The sequence below is a fragment of the Tasmannia lanceolata genome, unplaced genomic scaffold, assembly GCF_043159265.1.
Source record: "Tasmannia lanceolata isolate RefF3 unplaced genomic scaffold, GAP_Taslan_0.1 ptg000006l, whole genome shotgun sequence".
Taxonomy (NCBI): domain Eukaryota; kingdom Viridiplantae; phylum Streptophyta; class Magnoliopsida; order Canellales; family Winteraceae; genus Tasmannia; species Tasmannia lanceolata.
Window position 1 is genome coordinate 7,980,610 of NW_027518683.1, and position 21,281 is coordinate 8,001,890.

General features: G+C 40.9%; 1 protein-coding gene and 1 pseudogene across 2 annotated transcripts; one reads left to right on the plus strand and one right to left on the minus strand.

Annotated features, from left to right (window-relative positions):
* Positions 1 to 11,151: 11,151 nt before the first annotated feature.
* Positions 11,152 to 13,441, minus strand: LOC143878166 (cytochrome b561, DM13 and DOMON domain-containing protein At5g54830-like; annotated as a pseudogene).
* Positions 13,442 to 14,978: 1,537 nt separating this feature from the next.
* On the plus strand, positions 14,979 to 18,418 carry LOC143879523 (uncharacterized). Of its 2 annotated transcripts, none has more exons than XM_077381956.1 (3): positions 14,979 to 15,545; positions 17,854 to 18,054; positions 18,132 to 18,418. In XM_077381956.1, exon 1 carries the CDS (start codon positions 15,150 to 15,152, stop codon positions 15,492 to 15,494), a length of 345 nt encoding a protein of 114 aa, XP_077238071.1. In that variant the 5' UTR covers positions 14,979 to 15,149; the 3' UTR covers positions 15,495 to 15,545; positions 17,854 to 18,054; positions 18,132 to 18,418. The 2 variants fall into 2 exon arrangements, with proteins under 2 accessions (XP_077238071.1, XP_077238070.1); XM_077381955.1 differs by having other exon boundaries at positions 14,981 to 15,554.
* The last annotated feature ends 2,863 nt before the right edge of the window (positions 18,419 to 21,281 follow it).

Below are 21,281 nucleotides of genomic sequence, written 5' to 3' on the forward strand. Positions count from 1 at the left end.
CTCTTCACGGCTGGTCACCGTGGACCCTCGATTACTTCTTGGCTCTTCATAGCTTATGGCTATGAACCCTTGATTCTCAGTTTTTCTAATCCATTAATCACTCAATATCTTTCTTGCAAGGTTCTTCGTGGCTTATTACCACGGACCCCGGATTATGGCTTGGCTCTTCGCGGTTTGTTGCCGTGGACCCTCGATTTCTAGTTTCCTAAAAATAAAAAAATATAAATAAATTTCGTTCCGCGAGGCTCTTCGTGGCTTACTACCATGGACCCTCGATTCCCGTTTGCTTGGCTCTTCACGGTTCACCACCGTGGACCCTCGTTTTCTGCAAGGCTCTTCATGGCTTATTACCATGGACCCCTGATCAAAATTTTCATTCAACTGTTGTTCTTCCTTGTCTAATTTGGTGAAAAGCTGGACAACAACTCTCTCTAGTTATTTTGTTGTCAAGTCATGGTCCGTCGTTCCACAGTGTGCCGTCACCCAAGTGCGGAGTCAGGAATACCTGTGTGACCGATGTGTTACTCGAGTGTGACCGATGTGTTACTCGAGTTATTTCTCTGGTGGGAGGCTATCTCACCAATATGTTTTGAATGCTGAGTTATGTGTCCAGCATTTCACCAAATTAATATTAAGTCATGTTGAATGTGAAATTTTAAAACGAAAGTCTCTCTGAGAGCATCTTTGAGAGCATCAAGCCAATAATCAAAATCCTTTTCATTCAAAACCCCTGAGGCATCCCTTCCCTCCAATTCGAGTGAGACCCCTGAGACATCTGTTCCCTCCACGAGTTCAATCTTTGTAAAATAAATTTTGGGCCAGTCAAAATGTGTTGTCTGTTCAGCTTTGACATTCGCGCGACAAGCACACTCTGCCAAAGAGGGGCATCTGTAGACACCCCATTTTGACAAGGCCCTAAACCCGCATATTCGAATAAAATCCCGAGGTCAGACGGAAAATGAATGAAATTAATCCGAGCAAAAGAGAATGTGGGGCCCGCTTGTGTGGGACCCGTTTGTGTGGGACCCGCCTGTGTGGGACCCGCTTTTGTGGGGCCCGCTTTTGTGGGGCCCGTTTGTGTGTGACCTGCTGATGTGGGGCCCGCTGATGTGGGACCCGCTTGTGTGGGGCCCGCTGTTGTGGGACCCGCTTATGTGGTCAAAGAGAGAATAAGGACGGTCATCATTTTCTTCGTTTTTAAAGTGGGCGTAATGAGTGGTTTTGGTTTTCGCATGGCATCCAATGCCATTTGAAAATTATTTTTTATTTTTTTTTATTTATTATTTTGCAAAAAAATGGGAAATGGGGGGGGGACAAGAGGGGGACAAAAAAAAAACCCATCATCCTCTCTCATGATGAGTCATGAGAGCCTCCCCAGTCTTCTTCTCTCTCGCAGAGAGAAAAGACCAGAGGAGAGAAAAATCCAGGGGAGGGAACTGGAGAAGAAAAAAACCAGAAAGAAAAAAACCAAAAAAAAGAAAAGAAGGAGAAACAAAAAAAAAAAAAAAAGGAGGAACCAGAGAAAAAGAAAAAAAGGAAAAACCAGAGGGGAGAGGGAGAGAGAGGGAGATCTGCAAAGGGGAGAGAGAGAGAGAGAGAGAGAGGAGAGATCTGTAGAGAGAGAGAGGGAGAGAGAGAGAGAGAGAGAGTCTTCTCCTCCGGCAATCCAGCCGGAATCCGGCGAGGCCAAACCCATCTCCGACCGGCCATCCACCGATCACCACCACCTTCTCCGGCATCCTCCCAACCAACCACTGGAGCTCCACCGGCATCCACATCTCCTCCACCCCACCTCCAGCGGGCCCCACCTCCAGCGGGTCCCACATCAGCGGGTCCCACATCAGCGGGCCCCACACAAGCACGACTCTGTCAACACCTTCCTGGATCTCTTGTTCCTCCTATAGCTGGCGTAAGTTCAGTTTTTATTTTAGAATTATTCATTCTTTGCACTACACGGGTCCCACAGCGGGTCCCACATCAGTGGGTCCCGCAGCGGGTCCCACAACAGCGGGTCCGCAGCGGGTCCCATAACAGCAGGGCCCAGCGGGTCCCACATCAGCGGGTCCCACATCAGCGGGTCCCACAACGGGTCCCACAACAGTGGGTCCCACAGCGGGTCCCACAGCGGGTCCCACAGCAGTGGTCCCACATCAACGGGTCCCACAGCAGTGGGTCCCACATCAGCGGGTCCCACAACCGGTCCCACAACAGCAGTCCCAGCGGGTCCCACAGCAGCGGGTCCCACAGCGGGTCCCACATCAGTAGGTCCCACAGCGGGTCCCACATCGGGTCCCACATCGGCGGGTCCCACAGCGGGTCCCACAACAGCGGGTCCCAGCGGGTCCCATAACGGGTCCCACAGTGGGTCCCACAACGGGTCCCACAACAGCGGGTCCCAGTGGGTCCCACAGCGGGTCCCACATCAGCGGGTCCCACAGCGGCGGGTCTCAGCGGGTCCCACAGCGGGTCCCACACAAGCATACCGACTCTATATATGTCAGCCCCCTCATCTTGATATTGTCAGTCCTCTTCACTTTAATAATGGCAACCCATTTCATTTTGGTTTGTACAGCCCTCTTCACTTTAATAATGGCAACCCATTTCATTTTGGTATGTGCAACCCTCTTGCAAATGGTGTTAACACCCTTATTTGTCCTCCATCTCTTTAAGAGACATGCCTTGTCTCATTAGCATATATTTTTTAGAATTTCCAGTTTGAGAGTCAGTCCTTCAGTCAGTCCAGGAATTTTTCCTATCATCATAGGGGTTAGGATTCTGTCCATCCTCTCATCAAGTCGTGATCTTTACCCGCTCCGGCAAGGTATAGGATGCTGTCCAACCCTTGCCGAGTTATTTTCCTGTTCGTTCCCCCGCAAAGTATAGGATGATGTCCAACCTTTGCGGGATTCCAGAAGTCTCCCTACCCTTATGATGATAGGATTTTATTCTCTGGTGTCAAAAAAACAACAAAAACATTTCAAAAATACTTGAAAACAACAAAAACATTTCAAAAATACTTGAAAACAACAAAAACATTTCAAAAATACTTGAAAACAACAAAAACATTTCAAAAATACTTGAAAACAACAAAAACATTTCAAAAACACTTAAAAATTCAAAAACATCTGAAAAATCAAAAATCTCAAAAAATCTTGAGTCATGTGCAGAGTAGTTAGGAATTCTGTCCGAACTACGTTGGCTTGATCCCTTTCAACAGGGTACGTAGTGCAGCTTGGGATCCACATCCCAGGTCCAGCCAAACCTTTAAAAATAAACATTTCAAATATTCTCAAAATACAAAAAACTTCAAAACCTTTTCAAAAAGATCTTCCCCTAGAGTTAGGAGTCTGTCCTAGATATTTAGGGTGTTTTAGAGTTAGGAGTCGGTCCTGATTTGTATTGATATGGTGTGTCCTGTCGTGTGAGTGTCCCTAGAGTTAGGAGGCCGCGAGTCGATCGGTCAGACACTTAGTCGAACCGATGGCTAGACTAGGAAGCATATAGTCAGCCCATGGTTTTCTTTATGTTGCACAGCCTAGATACACATAGGATATAGGGCCCACCTGCATTAGCTTAAGGCTAATCAACTTGCATTAGTTAGGGCATATAGAGTCCTAAAAATTACAATCCACTTGAATTTAAGCAATCGCACAAAAAGCTTTAAACATCAGTCGAGTCTAGTGGATCGAGTCTAGGATAGCGGTCCTAGAGTTTTAGGCATCGTAGTTTAGAATAGGGCACCGAACTACGTTGGCTCTGATTCTTCCCGAGGCCGGGATACGTAGTGCAGCTAGGATGGATGGCCATCCTGGTCCGAGTCAAGTATTGCATTAGAGTCTAGGGTTTGTCGTGTCGGGTCGTGTGTCGAGTCGTGTTGTGTTGCGTGTTTTGCTGTGTTTTCTTATTTTTATGTACAGATCCTATACCTTTAGCTGTAGCATGCATGTGCTTGTCCACCAGAACTTAGACACCAATTAGGCATGGCACTCATAACCTAGCTATTCTTAGGCGACATATCTTTCATTTCTTTTGTGTGTGCTTCTTATTCATCTCCGAGACATGCATGATTAGCTAGACGTTATCTCGAAGATATTCGTTCTCATTTCGCATGATTTTCGCCCAAAACTCTTCAAAATTAATAATAAATGGCATAAGAGACCAGGTGCTAGCACTTGGGCGAATTGGGGGCGCCTAATCCCTTCCCCATTCGTCATCAGGCACGAACCCTATTTTATATCTCTGGTTATCCGTTGCAACAGAGCACAGCATGGGATCCAGGGCCCACTTCCTTGGATGGCGACTCTTCTTTGTTTAAGATACGCCTCGAATCTGGGCTAGTCCCCGAATCGAGAGGTATCTCACTTTACATCGCCGCTCATGCTGTGAGGGGCACTCTTTCGAGAGTTCCTTGGTGGGGCTCTCCTTCACGTGGACGATCTAGAGAGACTCGCGCGGGGGCCCGTCCCCTCACGCCCGTCCTCACGATCGGGGTCCACATAAAGACAGGAACCTGTTTTCAACTTATGAAACAGTTGAAGATGGAAGCGTGTTATACATGGGAAATTCGTCGACAGCAGAAGTCAAAGGGAAGGGCAAGGTGGAACTTGAGTTCACATCCGGCAAGCGACTCACTCTAACCGGTGTCTACCATGTACCAGAAGTTAGAAAGAACTTAGTGTCTGGAAGCATTCTCAACAAGAATGGCTTCAAACTTGTATTTGAATCTGACAAGTTCATTCTTTCTAAGGGGGTACTTTTGTTGGGAAGGGATATATGTATGAAGGGATGTTCAAACTTAATATCAATAAAGTGAATGTCTTTGCTTATGTTTTGGATTCTTCTTTATCTTTATGGCATAATCGTTTAGGACATGTAAATACTAGGAAAATGAATGATATGGTTAAGTTAACCTTAATTCCTAAATATGAAAATGACTTAGTAGATAGATGTAAAACATACATGCAAACCAAGATAATCACTAAGTCATTTCCTAAAGTAGATAGAACTTCTAACTTGTTAGATTTAATTCATAGTGATGTATGTGACATACATAGTGTTCCCACAAAGGGAGGTAAAAAGTACTTTGTTACATTTATTGATGATTATTCTAGGTACTGTTATGTTTATCTACTTAGTCATAAAGATGAGGTTTTAGAAAAATTTAAGATTTATAAAACTGAAGTAGAAAACCAATGTATAACAAGCATTAAATGTCTCAGATCAGATAGAGGTGGTGAATATCACTTTCCTCATTTCTGTGAATCAGTAGGCATAGTCCATGAATCTTCTGCCCCTTATACACCACAACAAAATGGTGTAGCAGAAAGGAAGAATAGGACACTTACTGAAATGATTAATGCTATGCTTGTTAATTCTGGTTTAAATAAAAGTTTTTGGGGTGAAGCCTTACTTACAGCTTGTCACATTTTGAATAGGGTACCAAGTAAGAAATCTGATATAACCCCTTATGAATTGTGAAAGAAAAGGAAACCAAACTTAAGTTACCTTAAAGTTTGGGGTTGTAGATCTATAGTTAAAGTCCCTAAACCTAAGTTAAGAAAATTAGGTGAAAGGGGTATTGAGTGTATCTTTTTGGGATATGCTAGTCACAGTAAGGCCTATAGGTTCTTAGTTATAGAACCCAATGATTTTATAGATGTCAATACCATAATTGAATCTAGAGATGCATTTTTCTATGAAAATAGGTTCACTTCAATTCCTAAAGAAATTGAACCTACAACTTCTGTAGATCATCATCTAGAATCACAAACAGAAGTTGGTGAACCTAGTGTACAACCTAGTAAAATAAGAAGAAGTTCAAGAGATAGAAGGGATAGGAGTTTTGGCCCTGACTTTGTAACCTACCTGGTAGAAGGGACAAGGGAAAAACTCCAAGGTTCTATCTTGTTAAACTTTAGCATAGAAAGTGACCCTCAAACCTATGGAGAAGCCATAAAGTCACAAGATGCTGCTTTTTGGAAAGAAGCAATTAATGACGAAATGGATTCTATCATGGGTAATAAAACTTGGATTTTGGTTGATCTACCACCTGGGTCTAAACCTATAGGATGTAAATGGATCTTCAAGAAGAAGATCAAAGTAGATGGGACCATAGAAAAGTTTAAGGCAAGGTTAGTTGCCAAAGGGTTTACTCAAAAACCCGGTATTGATTACTTTGACACATATGCACCTGTTGCTAGGATTTCTACCATTAGAGTGTTGATTGCCCTTGCTTCCATATACAAACTTCACATTCACCAGATGGATGTTAAAACCGCATTCTTAAATGGTGAACTTGATGAAGAAGTGTATATGGAACAACCTGAGGGATTTATTCTGCCAGGCCAAGAGCATAAAGTATGTAAGCTTATCAAATCTTTGTATGGGCTTAAGCAAGCCCCTAAACAATGGCATGAAAGATTTGATAAAGTCTTAGTGTCAAATGGTTATAAGATACATGAATCAGATAAATGTATATACAGTAAATTCAAGGGTGGCAAATGTGTTGTTATTTGTTTATATGTTGATGACATGTTAATTTTTAGTACCGATATTGAAAGCATTCAATGTACTAAATCATATCTTTCTCAAAACTTTGATATGAAAGATATGGGTGAAGCTGATGTGATTTTGGGTATTAGAATCATAAGACAGGATAATGGTCTTATTCTAACACAATCACATTATATTGAGAAAGTTCTCAAAAAGTTTAACCATTTTGAATGTTCACCCATTTCAACACCTTTTGACCCAAATATAAAATTGTATCTTAATACTGGTAGGACTATCTCTCAACTAGGGTATGCTAGTGTAATTGGTAGTCTTATGTATGCTATGACTTGTACTAGGCCAGACATAGCATATGCTGTAGGTAAACTTAGTAGGTTTACCAGTAATCCTAGTTTTTCTCATTGGAATGCAGTCTATAGAGTTTTAAAATATTTAAAGAAAACTATAGACTATGGTTTATGTTATAGTGGGTATCCAACTGTAATAGAAGGATACTCTGATGCTAGTTGGATAACTGAGCGTATAGACCATTTATCAACCAGTGGGTGGATTTTCACCCTTGGTGGGGGAGCAGTCTCCTGGGCCTCTAAGAAACAGACATGCATAACAACTTCAACTATGGAAGCAGAGTTTATAGCTCTGGCAGCATGCTGTAAAGAGGCGGAATGGCTTCGGAATTTGTTATTGGAAATTCCGTTATGGTCTAAACCAATGCCATCGATTTATGTCCATTGTGATAGTCAGGCCACACTATCAAGGGCATATAATCATGTTTATAATGGTAAGTCCAGACATATAGGACTTAGGCATAGTGCTATAAGAGAGTTACTTACTAATGGAGTAGTAACTATTGATTTTGTGAGATCGAGCCAAAACTTGGCCGATCCATTCACTAAAGCTCTTGCAAGAGATCTGGTGTGTAAAACATCATTAGGGATGGGGTTAAAGCCATTAACCAATAGTCACCAATGATGGAACATCAACTCAACACTTGAATAAACATCAAGTCTTGAGTTCAATGAGTCCAAGTACATCATATGGAGTGATTGCAAGCACTATAATCTTATTATTTGCCATCCCAAGGTAAAGTGCTTGGTACCTGTAATGTTTAAAAGGAGAAGGCTGAGTATTTAAACTCTTAATAGGCTTATAACATAGTGTTGGAGTGTTTTAGTTACAGGGGCACTCTTGATAAGCCTACCTATGTGAGTGTGGAAGTGGTGCCGCTTCCTATGAGACCTGGCTAGTCTCTAGAGCGCTCATGAAACCAAGATATAGACACAAGGCCAGTACATGTGTCGGTTTTAGAAATTGCCCAAAGAGGTGAAATCTTGTGTGTGAGACGTATCCGGTTAACCAAATAAAATAGCTAGTTCAAAGATACGTCTACTATGCAATTCTGGTTAACTTTGATATGTCCTCACTAAGTGAAGGTTCAAATCGAGAGATACCTTCATCTATGCATAAGATTTCCAAGCCTGATGAGAAAATTTTCTTTGATTTTGAAAATGGTGGGGGATTGTTAGTGATTTTGCATTTTCAAAATCAGGTATATTACATGTTTTAGTGTTTTGGAAAATGTTTTATCAAAAGCGTTTGGGAAAAAGAAAATGTTTTCTTGGAAATATTTGCTTTTACAAAAGGATGTAGAAGTGTAGTTGAAAAAGATAGTTCCACATCGGATGAGAGAAAAGAAAGAGAAGGGCTTATAAAGCACTACCTTTTCTAACTCTTGTTGATTGCACATTGGGTTGAACCCATGGTTGGACCCGCGGGACGGTGCAACGCACCGTTCGCACACGCGCGCGCGCGGCGTGGGCAATGGGCTATAGGGCGCATAGTGGCGCTTTATTGGCGCTTTTTTAGGCGCACTTTGCACTGGTTCAGTTGGGTTGGGCTTCGGTTCGGGCCTAACGGTCGGCCCAACGGACCCATGACTCCAACGGTCAAAGGGTGTGATCAAATGGGTTGTGTCCCTTTCCCCAACGGTCATGTGCCAAGGGGGTGCGATCCACACCATAGATGGTTGATCTAACGATGACTGGGTTGGAGAGAGGTTTTACTCAAGCCAACAGTCACATCTAGGATCGATCAGGACCGTTCAATATCAATGGGTGCGATCTAACGGTCAGATTTCAAACATTCTGGAAAGGTGCCCTGTAGAGGTGTTTTTCACACTGAAAAGACACCAGATGGTCTATAAAAATGTGCAAACTTCAGTCATTTCAGATAGAAATCGAATTGGCAATTCTGACTGATTTCACACTCTCTTCTACACTCCTACAAAAATCCCCAAGTATTTCTACATACTGTTTTTCTTTTGTTTACTGTTCTAGATACTGTTTTTCTGCAGAAACAGAATCTAGAGATTTCTAAGGCTTGAAATTTCGGAAGGGCATTTCGGGTTTGATTCCGCTAGTGCTACGCGTCATCAAACATTAGTAGGGCTTCCCTACTAGGCTTCATTGTATCTTGGAGGCAATTCGCGGATCCCCTTTGCACACTACTAGTGGGGGCGAATCTTGTCTTAAGGAAAGTGATATCACGCCTTGAAGCAACAAGTTTCTGTTTTCTATCATCAACAGTACCCTCAATAAAATACCGGGTATGGTAAGGAGGAAAAAAGAGGATAAGTAATGTAACTCGACAAGAATCAATAGATAATCTCATTAGCACTCAATCATCCAAGACAATGATCCCCCGGCTGCCGATTGCTCTAAGCTTTTATCACAGGCCACTTCACAATCAACTATTCCTTCCACCATTTCCACATCCACAGTCATCCTTTGTGAATGGGTGGATAACTCCTGAAATACGGATGAATCTTTGTCATATACATGGTCGTTTGGACCACCAGGTCCTGTAACACTGGATTGTGATTCAGCCTGGACTGATGGATTCGCATTTAACTCTTCAACTGTATCAAAAGTCAGTTGCTGGACCCCAAAAATGCAGTGTATATCACTGTCATTCATCAGTTGATTCTGTCTGTGTATGAGAATTAGCCAAGCTAAAAAAACGAAAATAAATGTATTGTCAAAACGGGGGTAAATTATCCTGCTTTACACCAAGTCATTCATCTTTTTTTCTTTTTTCAGTGATAATGGAAAGTTTGTTAAGAGAAGACAACAAATAAGGGGACGAGGTGAAATAAAAGCTTACAAAGATACAAACAGGAAAAAGGAAAACAACAGGCAATAACAGAAATAGATAAGAAGCACCTCCTCCCCTACGGGAAGCAAAAGCCACTCCACCCCTTCTCGAGCTAGAGTCTAAACCGCATTATTTAGTTTTGAATTATGACATTTTATTAATGACGGGTACACATCCAATGACTGAGATGGTCAGATATTCTAAGAGGTGTGGATGAAGCTTACCTGTAGGTAATGTCTTCCTGAATATGACACTATAATATAGGCTGGTAGCTGACATACATAAACCACAACAATATTGCTGAACTTAAGACTCTTGCTTCTAAGAGGAAATTGTCTACTGTTGGATAAGAGCTGAGCCAAATTTCAAGACTGGCTGCAGTCCCACAATCTCAGATGCACATCGAAACAATTTAGCCTTAATATATCAAAAAATGTATCTGTATACAAATAATGTGACAGGGTAATTACTTATCAGTTATCACAATGAACCAGTTTGGAGGTAAATGAATTCCAACCCTGCACTACAAATGCCATGGTAAAAATCAATCATCGCATTGCAAGGATCCCTTCAAGCAGACCAATATAGCTCAAAACTCCTCTACAAGTCAAAGATTTCCATAACTGAAACAAACTTGCCCATCTGCTCAGGGGTTCAACCTGAACTTCCATTCTTTCAGACGGATGCGACTCCTGTCCATTAAATGTTCTGTTAGGGTGAAGAAGATCAATGGAGTCATCTTCCTCACTGTTCCCCAATACCCAACTACCTTTTCCCAAGCTTATCCCTTCTCCTTCGCTTTGTTTCCCAGTACTCCAAGTAAGTACTATTAATGCACCAGCCAAAAACCAAATTATTAAAGCCTAGTTAAGCCCTTGGACATTTTGTAATGTTCCTTTTTAGGAACATTGAACGAGTATTACGGATCGGATGGAAGTGCAGGGATTGGGCCGTGTGTGACCGCTTTCTGTGTGTTTTGGCATCCTTTGTGGGGCTAGATCGGGTGGAGATGGTCCACTTGTGGGGCCATTGGAGTGGGAGTCTTTGGAGCATTGGTCGGAGAGCCATCTAGAGTCCAAAGGGTATGAGAGGTGGCCATATTTTGTACTATTTTGCACTATTTCCGCCTGGGGGATTAAATGATATTGGCACCCATGTACGGGTGAGTGGAACTTTTGGTGGGTTTGGGCCAAGAAATACACGATTATGCAAGGGCCCCTTTGGGCAATCTCTTCATGGTGCTGAAATGATAGTGGCACCCCCCCTGTGTTTCCATTCATGGGCAACACTCTCTTGGTTGTGCTCAAAAGAAAGGTGCTGAATTGATAAAGACACCCATATGGTTTGGGGTAGGAGTAATTAGGCTATAAGTAACAAATGGTGAAGGAGCAAAGGGCATGTAATCAAGACATTCAAAGAACTTATCTCCTATGCTAGTGAAGCAACCAGCTAAGAAGGCAGTGGGTTTTCTAATTGGACGGTGCAGTGAGTACCCCATCTATCCTCCATCCTCCATCCTCCTTGCAACAGTGTGCCCTTGGAGATCACCCATATTCCACAACCATTGAAGAGAGCATCCTCTCCTTCGAGCCAAGCTTCCCCAAGACCACATGTTATGTTTCTATTCTCTTCTTTGTAATTGGTGATTAGGAATTTCCCAATCATCCCTCTTATGAGAGCCATAGCTCTATTCTTTTATATAAAGCCATTTTTTTGGTGGCTTGAGTGACTTGGAATTGCAAAACAGTCCCTATAAATTGGTGCAACGGAAATGTTTGATGAAATGTCTATGTGAGTGGCCTTCCATTTTTGTAGTTAACATGCTTGGTGAGGGTTAAAGGCCCGTCATTTAGATAGCAGAAAAGGGTCATTACACATTTTCACCACCATATCTACCTCCTAAATGTTTCATCCCACTAATAAGTGCTACAATCCCAGCTACTATGGCACATCTCTCAATGATAACATGTAAATACGCCCAAAGGACCCTCCTCAAAGAAATATCCTCCCCATTAGCTGGTTTTTTAGGCCATAAAGATGCATTAACTGGCTGCATACATGCCAAAAGTATAGCAGTTACTCCAAACTTGACGTGTGCTGAGATGATATAACAACCCCTAAGCTCAGCAGCAGCGAAGAGAACACCAAGAAGGACAATAGCTATTCCCGAATACTGTAAGTACACATGACACTTGTACCAGCCATCACCATTCACATGTTTTAAGTACCTCGCCGCTAATATTCCACCAGGAAGAAGGATACCCCATGCCACAAACATCATAAACCCATGAACAGATAGAACTGGCCGTAGATCTTGCTTTGCCTCTGCAGAACCACACATAAGAAGCACTCGAATAGGCCTACTTCTCGTAACAGAATGCATATTTCTATCGCTTAGATGGTCCTCTGACCACCGAGCCCCCCATGGCCCAAATAACTCTAAGGGGAGTTGTCGGGTCAATAATATTTTTACATTCCAACCTTCCACTGCACGAAGGTGCCAAGGGACGGGAAAACTCAAACGTGATGATACCATTTTCTGATCTGCATCTTACATGTGTCAGATTCTCAGCCGTCGGATGCACGCTCAGTGCATCCTTCCCGTCTATCCAGTATGTACTCACATGACCTTTGCCACTATCGTCCACCTAACCAACATAAGCAAAGCTATTCACCATGCCGCTACCAAAGCTGATTGCAAGGTAACCACTTTTTTTCTCACCACGAGCCGCAATTAATATTGAATCGTCCAACAATGTCCAAAAGAATGTAACTTGTTGATCATCCAGAACAACACTGTTGTTGTACTTATCTAAAAGACCTCCATCAACCACTTGAACTTTCCAACCCATTTTCTGCATGTAGAATGATTGGTAGTAAACTTGATCTGGAGTATTCGGTATTCCGATCAGGCAACCAAACCAATTCCATCAGACTGGCAGGAACTCCTTCAGCTTGTGGTCCACTTGCATAGATAATCTCTGACATATTTCAAGTAGTTGCATTTCCACCAATTGGGTCAGAAGTAAAGTGCAACATCATGTCCAGCTTGAATTGAGAACTTCACCGGCACGCCTCTTTCAACTCTCAGCACTGGAGCCTCTTTCTTGTTAATGTAAAGAACTTTTGAAGGGTTCGGAGGATTTGGATAGTGCAATGCTGGTTCCGCGGCAACAACCAGAGGCGTCTTTCCATCAGCAAAAATAAGATCTTTGTCTTCCTTGTCTTTCGCCTCTAATGGCCCTAAGCATTCATTTACACCCTCTGAGACATTAAGACTCAGATGCCCGTAAGTCACAAGACGCGGACCTCCATGGTTTGGCGGAAGGTAATAAGGACGAAGTATGTCAGGTGGCCTTATTAACCCTAAAGCCCATATCACAGTCATGTTATCAGTTTTATTCACAGGGAAGTCGTACTTCTTGTCGATGGATTCGAGAGGCCGCTGATAACAGATAAAGGACACACCATCCCGCCTATGACCATACACCAACCTAGTGTTATTCACTGCGACAGGATCAGAACTCTCGTAGATCGTGTCAGAACAAACACCTTGGACCGTTCCGTCCTAATTTAGCAAGCACTCACTGTACTTGGTAATGAAGTAGTCTTCGGCAAAAGGCATGCCATTCTCTGTGAACCCAGTGACAGCAACATCAGCATGGAGCATAAATGCGGACAAAGAGCCAGGTTCAGCCCATCCAAAGGCCATGTAATATTGAGAAGCAACAAATGCCTCAAGCCCAATGTCAATTGAATCCTTCTCATGGTTTAACATCCATCAGAGATGAAATTCAGGCGTGAGGATTTTACAGTTTTCGAGCATTGTGGGTTGTTGTTTGTATACCCGCTTTTTCTCTCTATCTAGACCATCTCAACTCGATGAGACAAGGAACAGTCGTCGATTAATCGAATCACACCTCTCAATTGGTGCTGAAGCATGACAAAGTCAGATTCGAAATCCCCTACAGAACAGTTCTTGGAGCAGTTTCCAGACGAACCCATATCACAATGCACCACAAAAATATCAAAAACGACGAGGATAGAGAAACATAACCACATAGATTAGAATGCTATTTAGATTAGGATAATCTTGATTTAGCAATTTCTATGTTTATCTCTGTCTATTTCTATGTTTAGCTTTAAGTGCTTTATATAAGCACATGTTATGTTAATGAAAGGAATAAAAAAATTTGTTAAATTGTGTCTTGTGCACAAAAGAGAATTGATCCTTCCTTGAAGTGGATCAAGAGGCTGGTCATGCCTCCAAGAAGATCGAATCACTTTACGAACTGAGATTCGGGTTCGTAACAGTCATGAGTGTGGCAGAGTGGTCCCATGATCTGGGCTTGGTGGGGCCAACAATGATTGGCCAATGTGGAAGGATATTCCACTTATTGAGATCTTTGCATGCCTCCAAGAAGATCGAATCACGTTACGAACTGAGATTCGGGTTCGTAACAGTCATGAGTGTGGCAGAGTGGTCCCATGATCTGGGGTTGGTGGGGCCAACAAAGATTGGCCAATGTGGAAGGATATTCCACTTATTGAGATCTTTGCATTTAGGGTCCTTCATCATGGCCCCATATGGGAAATTTACGTTTAATCAAGACAGTTGATTAAAAGAGGCTTGATGGAACGAAAACCTAGGATCATTCGATCTAGATGTTCTGAACTACAATTATTTGGACTGGCTTTCACCGGTGGGACCAATGGATCCGATCACATAGATGTAGGGCAAGTGGGCCTAGAGAGTGTCTGTTATGAACGAGCCAAACAAACAGTGCCTTCTTACCATTTTCCTATCATATTAATTAGGTCGGTTGCTAAAGGGATATGCACGATACTGAGAAAACATGACGGTGGTATTGGTGAGTCAAATCATTTCTTTTGTTGGCCGCAACCGAGAAAATAGGAGGAATGTGGGTGATGGCAGGGAATAGGAAGATATTTTGCGTATGGCCCATCAGTGCTAGGGCCCACAAACGGATGGTCCTGATCAAGGGGATAATATTTTTTGACCTAGTAATAAAACCACTGTAGGGGGGTGCCCCTAATAATCATTCTCCCGATCAGTTAGTAGTCTCGCCCCACTTTCAAATTCGCGTGCTTGAATCAGAACTCTAATTTTTAGCGCCAGATATCCAAGGAAAGGTCCACCAGTTGAACGGTTTTGATCAACCAATGACGGGCCCTCTGCATAATGAGGCCTTGTATGAAGCATAGAGGAATGCTCGAAGTAGAGGTCGACCTCACTGTAGACTGTAGTACAAGGCAAAGGGTCAAGGCACGAGGGGCCATTCATTCCAACCCCCCACCCCCCTCCCTCTTTAATTATTTGTATTCTTCATCCCAACTCTCTGATCTATAGAGATTTCTATAAAGTATAGTTTATCTACAAATTATAGGGTGTGGATGATTTTGGGGCAAAGTTTAGAAACATTGGATTGTTCATCCAACACAATCTCTCTCTCTCTCTCTCTCAAATGGAGAAGGGAGACGATTGGTTTGCCCTAGACAAGCTCTACCATGTCCTTTTCTGTTTCTTCATCTCAGTCTCCATCTCAATCCTTTCAAATCGAAGCCGTTCATCTTTCCTTCGCAGATACAGCATCTGGTTCGGATCTCTCGTCTCTCTAGCAGCTGGTGCGACCAAAGAAGCAGGAGACGAAATAGGGTTGTGGAAATCCTCTGGGGCTTCTTTTAAAGACGCCTTGGCCGATCTTTTCGGCATCTTAATTGCTTCTCTTTCCCTTTTTGCCTGCAAATCCTTTTCTTCCAAGAAAATTCCCCACGAAACTGCTCCAATTCGAGGGGTTTTGATGGTTTAGTAATCCTTCAATCTAACCATTTCTATCGGACATTGCCAAGGAATCACACGTGTATGACAGGTTTTTTTTTTCTGCTTATGTGTTATTTTTACATTCCATGCTCAAAATGTGGTTTTGGGGATTTTGTATTAGTTGTTGTTGTTGAAGAGTAGTTAATTTCGAATATACTGTTTACGGACAATGAGGACTCGTATTAGGAAAGAATGATTAGGATGTAGATGGATTTTGTTTATTTGAAATGAAATGCTGTGAAGCCCTTACCTACCTCTAGATGAAGGAATTTTTATGGGAGCTCTCACTTCAGCCTCCATGGAGTTAGTTTTACTTTTTCCTGTAGGCCCCAAGAAAGATCTTATTATACTCCCATTAAAATCTTGAACAGTGCCTCCAACTGCTAATGGGCCTGGGTTGTCAATCGAATAGCCATCTAAATTCAGTTTCATTCTATATCTGACTGAATATGTGCCTCTAGGATCCGCGGCCCAAATGAGTTAATCTTTCTTCACCTGTGAAATATAAGACTGTTTCAAAACAAAACACTGGTTTGTTATACTATTGATTTCCTCCAAATTACTATAAAACTCCCAACCTCATACCTCCCTCTTCCCTAATCTTTAATAACATTCTGAAACCCCAATATTCATTTTTTTTTTTGCTAATCTATAGAGAGTCGAGTACTTATGCCATAATGTGACTTTACCCAACAAAACATAACCCCAAAATTGGAGAAACACTCCCCATTACAGACCCTAAACCGAATCCCCTCCTTAAACTCATCTTTTACCATCTCCATACCCTCGAAATTGGAGAGACAAAATTGGAGATACGCTCCCCATTACCCAATTGTACATGTGGCACATCACGGTGATAGGGCTATTGATCTAGTGGACCACCGTTACTCTGGCTCATTGTAACTATCTATTCATGCGTGCCCAGTCGCATTGCCTTAGCAATGATCAGTATCTTGATTAAAAAGTCACAAAAAAGGGATGTTTGTTTTTCTAAAGATATACTTTTATAATTCTAGGTCAGCTTAGGAACATCTGATCATGAGTAGACCAAAGGCAATGGGTTGGACCAAGTTATCCACTATATCAATGGAGCTGGCCCATGAAGTGCCTTGGTTCAGCACTGGTTCCCCAAGAAATTGGTATACTGGTGGTTCTTTTTATGATTAGTCTTTGTAATTTACTTTTTTAGGCTAACACTGCAAATAAAACAAAAAAACTGATTCTTTCCGACTTTCATGAGAAAATCTTAGATTTGTTTGAAACTCGTGATGTCTATTACTGCCAGGGAATTTAGTTTGAGATTAATCTTTCTTGTTCCCTTATATATATATATATATATATGAGGAAACTGTTGGTGAGCTTAAGCTCCCCAATCACATGGCTCCCCAATCACATGTGGTGATCCAAACCATTCATTTGCAAGGTCTTATGATAGATAGGGGGTGTACCAAAAATCAGCTCCATAGGATCATCCTAACCCTCCATTTGTGGAGGACAAAAAATGGGCAGATTTGTGTCTGTTCATTTTTGTCCTCCCCAAATGGAGGGGTTAGGATGATCCTATGGAGCTGATTTTTGGTACACCCCCTATCTATGTAAGGGACTTTAAAATGAATGGTTTGGATCAACCTAAAAAAGTGGGCCCCCATGTGATTGGGCGCTTAAGCTCACCATAAGTTTGACAATGCACAAGTTTATAGCTTCTAGCAGGCAGCTATGTAACTTGCGTGTGCAAAGTTGTTTGACAGTAAACACTAAAAACCCAATGTGCTGATACATTTAAGGAGAAGAGCTATAGTACATAACTGTTTCAGAATGCAAGTACAAGTAAACAAAATAGTGTAAAGAGTTAACATATACAAATACCAATGTGCTGACACATTCAAGGAGAAATTCTATAGAAATTAGAATAGTATTTAATTGTCACAGAAGAATGCAAATATAAGTAAACAAAGTAGTATAAAGAGATGAAATATATAAATATATAGAAAAATTTCTGGAGTATTTGTGCTACTGTTCGAATATTGACACAGACACTACAGCAGGTTTTCTGTGATGGCCGTGTTGGATACGATCATACGAACACCTGAACATTTATATATGGCAACAGAAAATTTTCAGAAACATTGAGTATCCTTGTTACATACTTCATGAGGATTAGTGACCATTATATGGAGTACTGACAGAGAAAGAAACAAAACACTGTTACTATGTTTTTTGGATTTGTTGAAGTTTTCAGCATGATATTTAGTATTAATATTGTTTTTTTTATCATTCTGCCATTTCAAAATAAAAAAATTTGTTTATTTTTTATCTGCAATTTGATTATGCTCTTTAAATACATGCAGAATTATTGAAGCAAATCCATTCACAGGGCAAATGCATCATCCACGTTTATATACAGGGGTCTTCTTTAACTTCTGTCAACAAATGAAAAGATGAGAATGACATGTTATGCTTGTTAACTGCATGGCCGTAATTAAGAGTTCAACTGCATCCATTCATCTTAAACAAGAGAGCAACATGAAAATTTTCCTGTTCCTCTTATGGTAAGCAAATCATTTGTTCTGTATTATTGAAACTATGTCACAATACTTATATTTGCCTTCCTTTTTTTTCTTCACAGGCTTCTTAATGGAAGAACTACTCAATATAAAAAAAACCATTATTCATTATATACATGAAGGCTCTGATGACATTACTAGTTCCGTATTTGGATATATTATGCCAGTTGTGTCAAAAGTGGCATCTTTGAATTATCCTGAGTGTGTCATTTAGTCCTCCTATCTTATCTTGAAGATCTGTCCCGTAAGATTACTTTTATCCGAACTTGAAAGTTGTATTTATTTTCAAATAAATGTAATTACTTTTTTTTATTAAACGAAAGCCGAGATGCAGATTATTCTATTAAAAGATTATTCTATTAAAAGGGGCGCATATTATACGTCAGGCATGTTATTCCCATGGTTTTAAATTTCGACCGAAATCCAAAATTTCGGATTTTGGTGGAGACCGACACCGAAATCACAAAAACCCGAAATGGTATTTTATTTTGGCCGAAATTTCGGAATTTCGGTCAAAATTTCGATTTTTTCCGAAATTTCACCCAAAAGACCTGTTTTTTTTTTAATTAATTTAATATTTTACTGAAATTTCGGTCGAAATTTCAGCCAAAATTTAATATTGAATAAAATAGTCTTTTCTCTGTTTCGCCTGATTTCTGCCGAAATTTCGGTCGAAATTTTGATTTTCAAGGGGTCTGAAACCGGTACGGAAACCGAAATTTAAATCCTTGGTTATTCCACAAAGCTACTTTTTGACAAATCACTTTAGAATTTGCAGATCTATCCGCCAAGTAGTTTATCATTGCTGTGGATATGGGAGATCTGGTCAATTTTACTGCCTTTAAGGAGGTGATCCATATATTGAGATGGAGGGAGGAGAATCTCCAGCCACTGGATAATGATCCTTAACTTGTAAGGTTCCTCCATCCATTTTGCATTTATTCTCTCAAAATGACGTGGTGATTGTTTTTGCTAAAACAAGAGTAGTTTGAAATGTTTCTAATCTTTTTTAATTTATTTCACTAGTTTGTGTATCTCGTGAAGCTGTGAGCAACACAAGGTAAAAGGATGTATTCTGGTTATCTTAGCTATGTTGGGATATTCACAAGCTTTCAGTAAGTAATTTGGGTGAGAGTATGTTGTTAGGACATAGGAGCCAATTATTCCTCACTTGCAGCATAGAATTGCACTGAGCATGCAGTTATTGAAATTCTTCTCAGCTCTTTGAATGGGCTTAAAAATAAACCCAAGAACAGAAAGTAAAAGCCATGAATAAAACGAAAACCCAAACACCCTCTAATGAAAAAAAAATTCCTTTTAACAGAGGCTACTTATTCTTCTTATTTGTAGAACTAATATCAGCCCCTGGGTTTAATGACTTAAGTGTAACTTAAGTGAACTTGAGTTATTAGTTGGTGGGGCCATCATTTAAGTGAGTTTTATTCAAGTTAGTCAGATCTATAGGGCTGAGATTTGAATTGGGTTGAAGACCAATATTATATTTAGAAGTATGAAGGGGTTTTTGCTGTAATTTACGTGGTGTTTTTGCTGTAAACAAAAAAGAATAGGCTGACTTTGGAATTTGTATGGAGGACTTTTCTCTCCATGAAACTGCTCGAACTGCAGCAACACCATTATTGGTTATTTTTGCCACACTTTTGCTATATTTTCCCTTGTTTTTTTTCTTGAGATCAGATTTTTTCATATCTGCACTTTCTTGGCCCTGTCAAACTGGTATTAGAGCCAAATTAATCAATGCATTGTATAAGTCGTGCAGCAGTGTCGCTCATGTGAATCAAGCACAACAAGAAGAGATGCTAGAACTCGGAGAACGGTAGAATGTTTGACTCGTGAGTTGAGAAACATGCGGCGTCGGGAGCGAGTAGAGGCCCGAATGGAGGTCTCAGAAGAAAGACAAAAGGCTACTGAAATGCCGACGATCCTGCTCGAATGGAGTTAGAACTCGGAGAACGGTAGAATGTTTGACTCGTGAGTTGAGAAACATGCGGCGTCGGGAGCGAGTAGAGGCCCGAATGGAGGTCTCAGAAGAAAGACAAAAGGCTACTGAAATGCCGACGATCCTGCTCGAATGGAGTTATCAGGAGGCAGTTGCAATGATGATAATTCCGCTGATCATTCGAAAGCACTGGGGAAGATAGCACCGACGGTCATGGTTTTAAATTTCTACCAAAACTGACACAAAATGACTGAAATGCTTCTGTTTCCATCCTCACTGAAACGGATACCGAAACCAACATGCATGCCGAAGTCTAAGCATAAGTGTATTTGTGGTATACCATCTCACTATGAGTTACATAATTATATTTATATGAATTTCATGTGAAAAGTAGTGTATGTATTATGTATAAATATTTATATAAATTACACACGAAATGTGGTATCTACTTAATAATTAGACATGTGCGACGGCGCATGTCACTAGGTATTTGATGTTGTTAAACCATTATGAATGGTTGTGTTGCTTATGTGATTGTTTCTAAGTGTGTATTTGTACTTATTCTATCATTTTCCTAAGTTTGATCTTAAAACTCTAACATTTGCATATGTTTCCATGATTTTACAAGATTTCCACTGAAATTTCCAACCAAAACTGAAATGTTTCCGTTTTTGTGGATTCCAAAACTGAAACCAAAATCGAAATTTAAAACCTTGCCGACGATATGGAAAACCCTTTTCACTAGAATGCATACCGTGAGCAACCTGTACATGGAGCCCTTGAAGAAAGGTATAGGGCTGAATTTCAATGGAAGACTAACTATGGAGGAATTTCTTGATTTGGATGCGAGTTTGGAGAATTATTTTGAACGGAAACCAGTGGCGGAAGAGAGGAAAGTGCTATTCGTGAAGATGAAGACGAAGGCCTCGCGCTCCAATGTGGTTGTGTTCTTCATTAGTTTTGCAGAGGCAAAGACAAAGATATAGTGACTGTAACATAGCTTGAGCATTTTCATAGTTAGTTTAACCATTCAAAAAAAAAATCATACTTAGTTTACTTTCAAAAGTAATATAATAAAGCTCTGATAAATGTAAGCTGTATTTTATAATCTCTAATAGTTTGTGAGAAGTACCAGATACAACAAGACCATTGTTCATTGTAGATAATTTAAATATCTAAGTCTATTAATAAACTTATAGGAAATTCAGACAGTACATCGAGGTTATAATTCATTAGAATGTTTCTAGGCCACCTT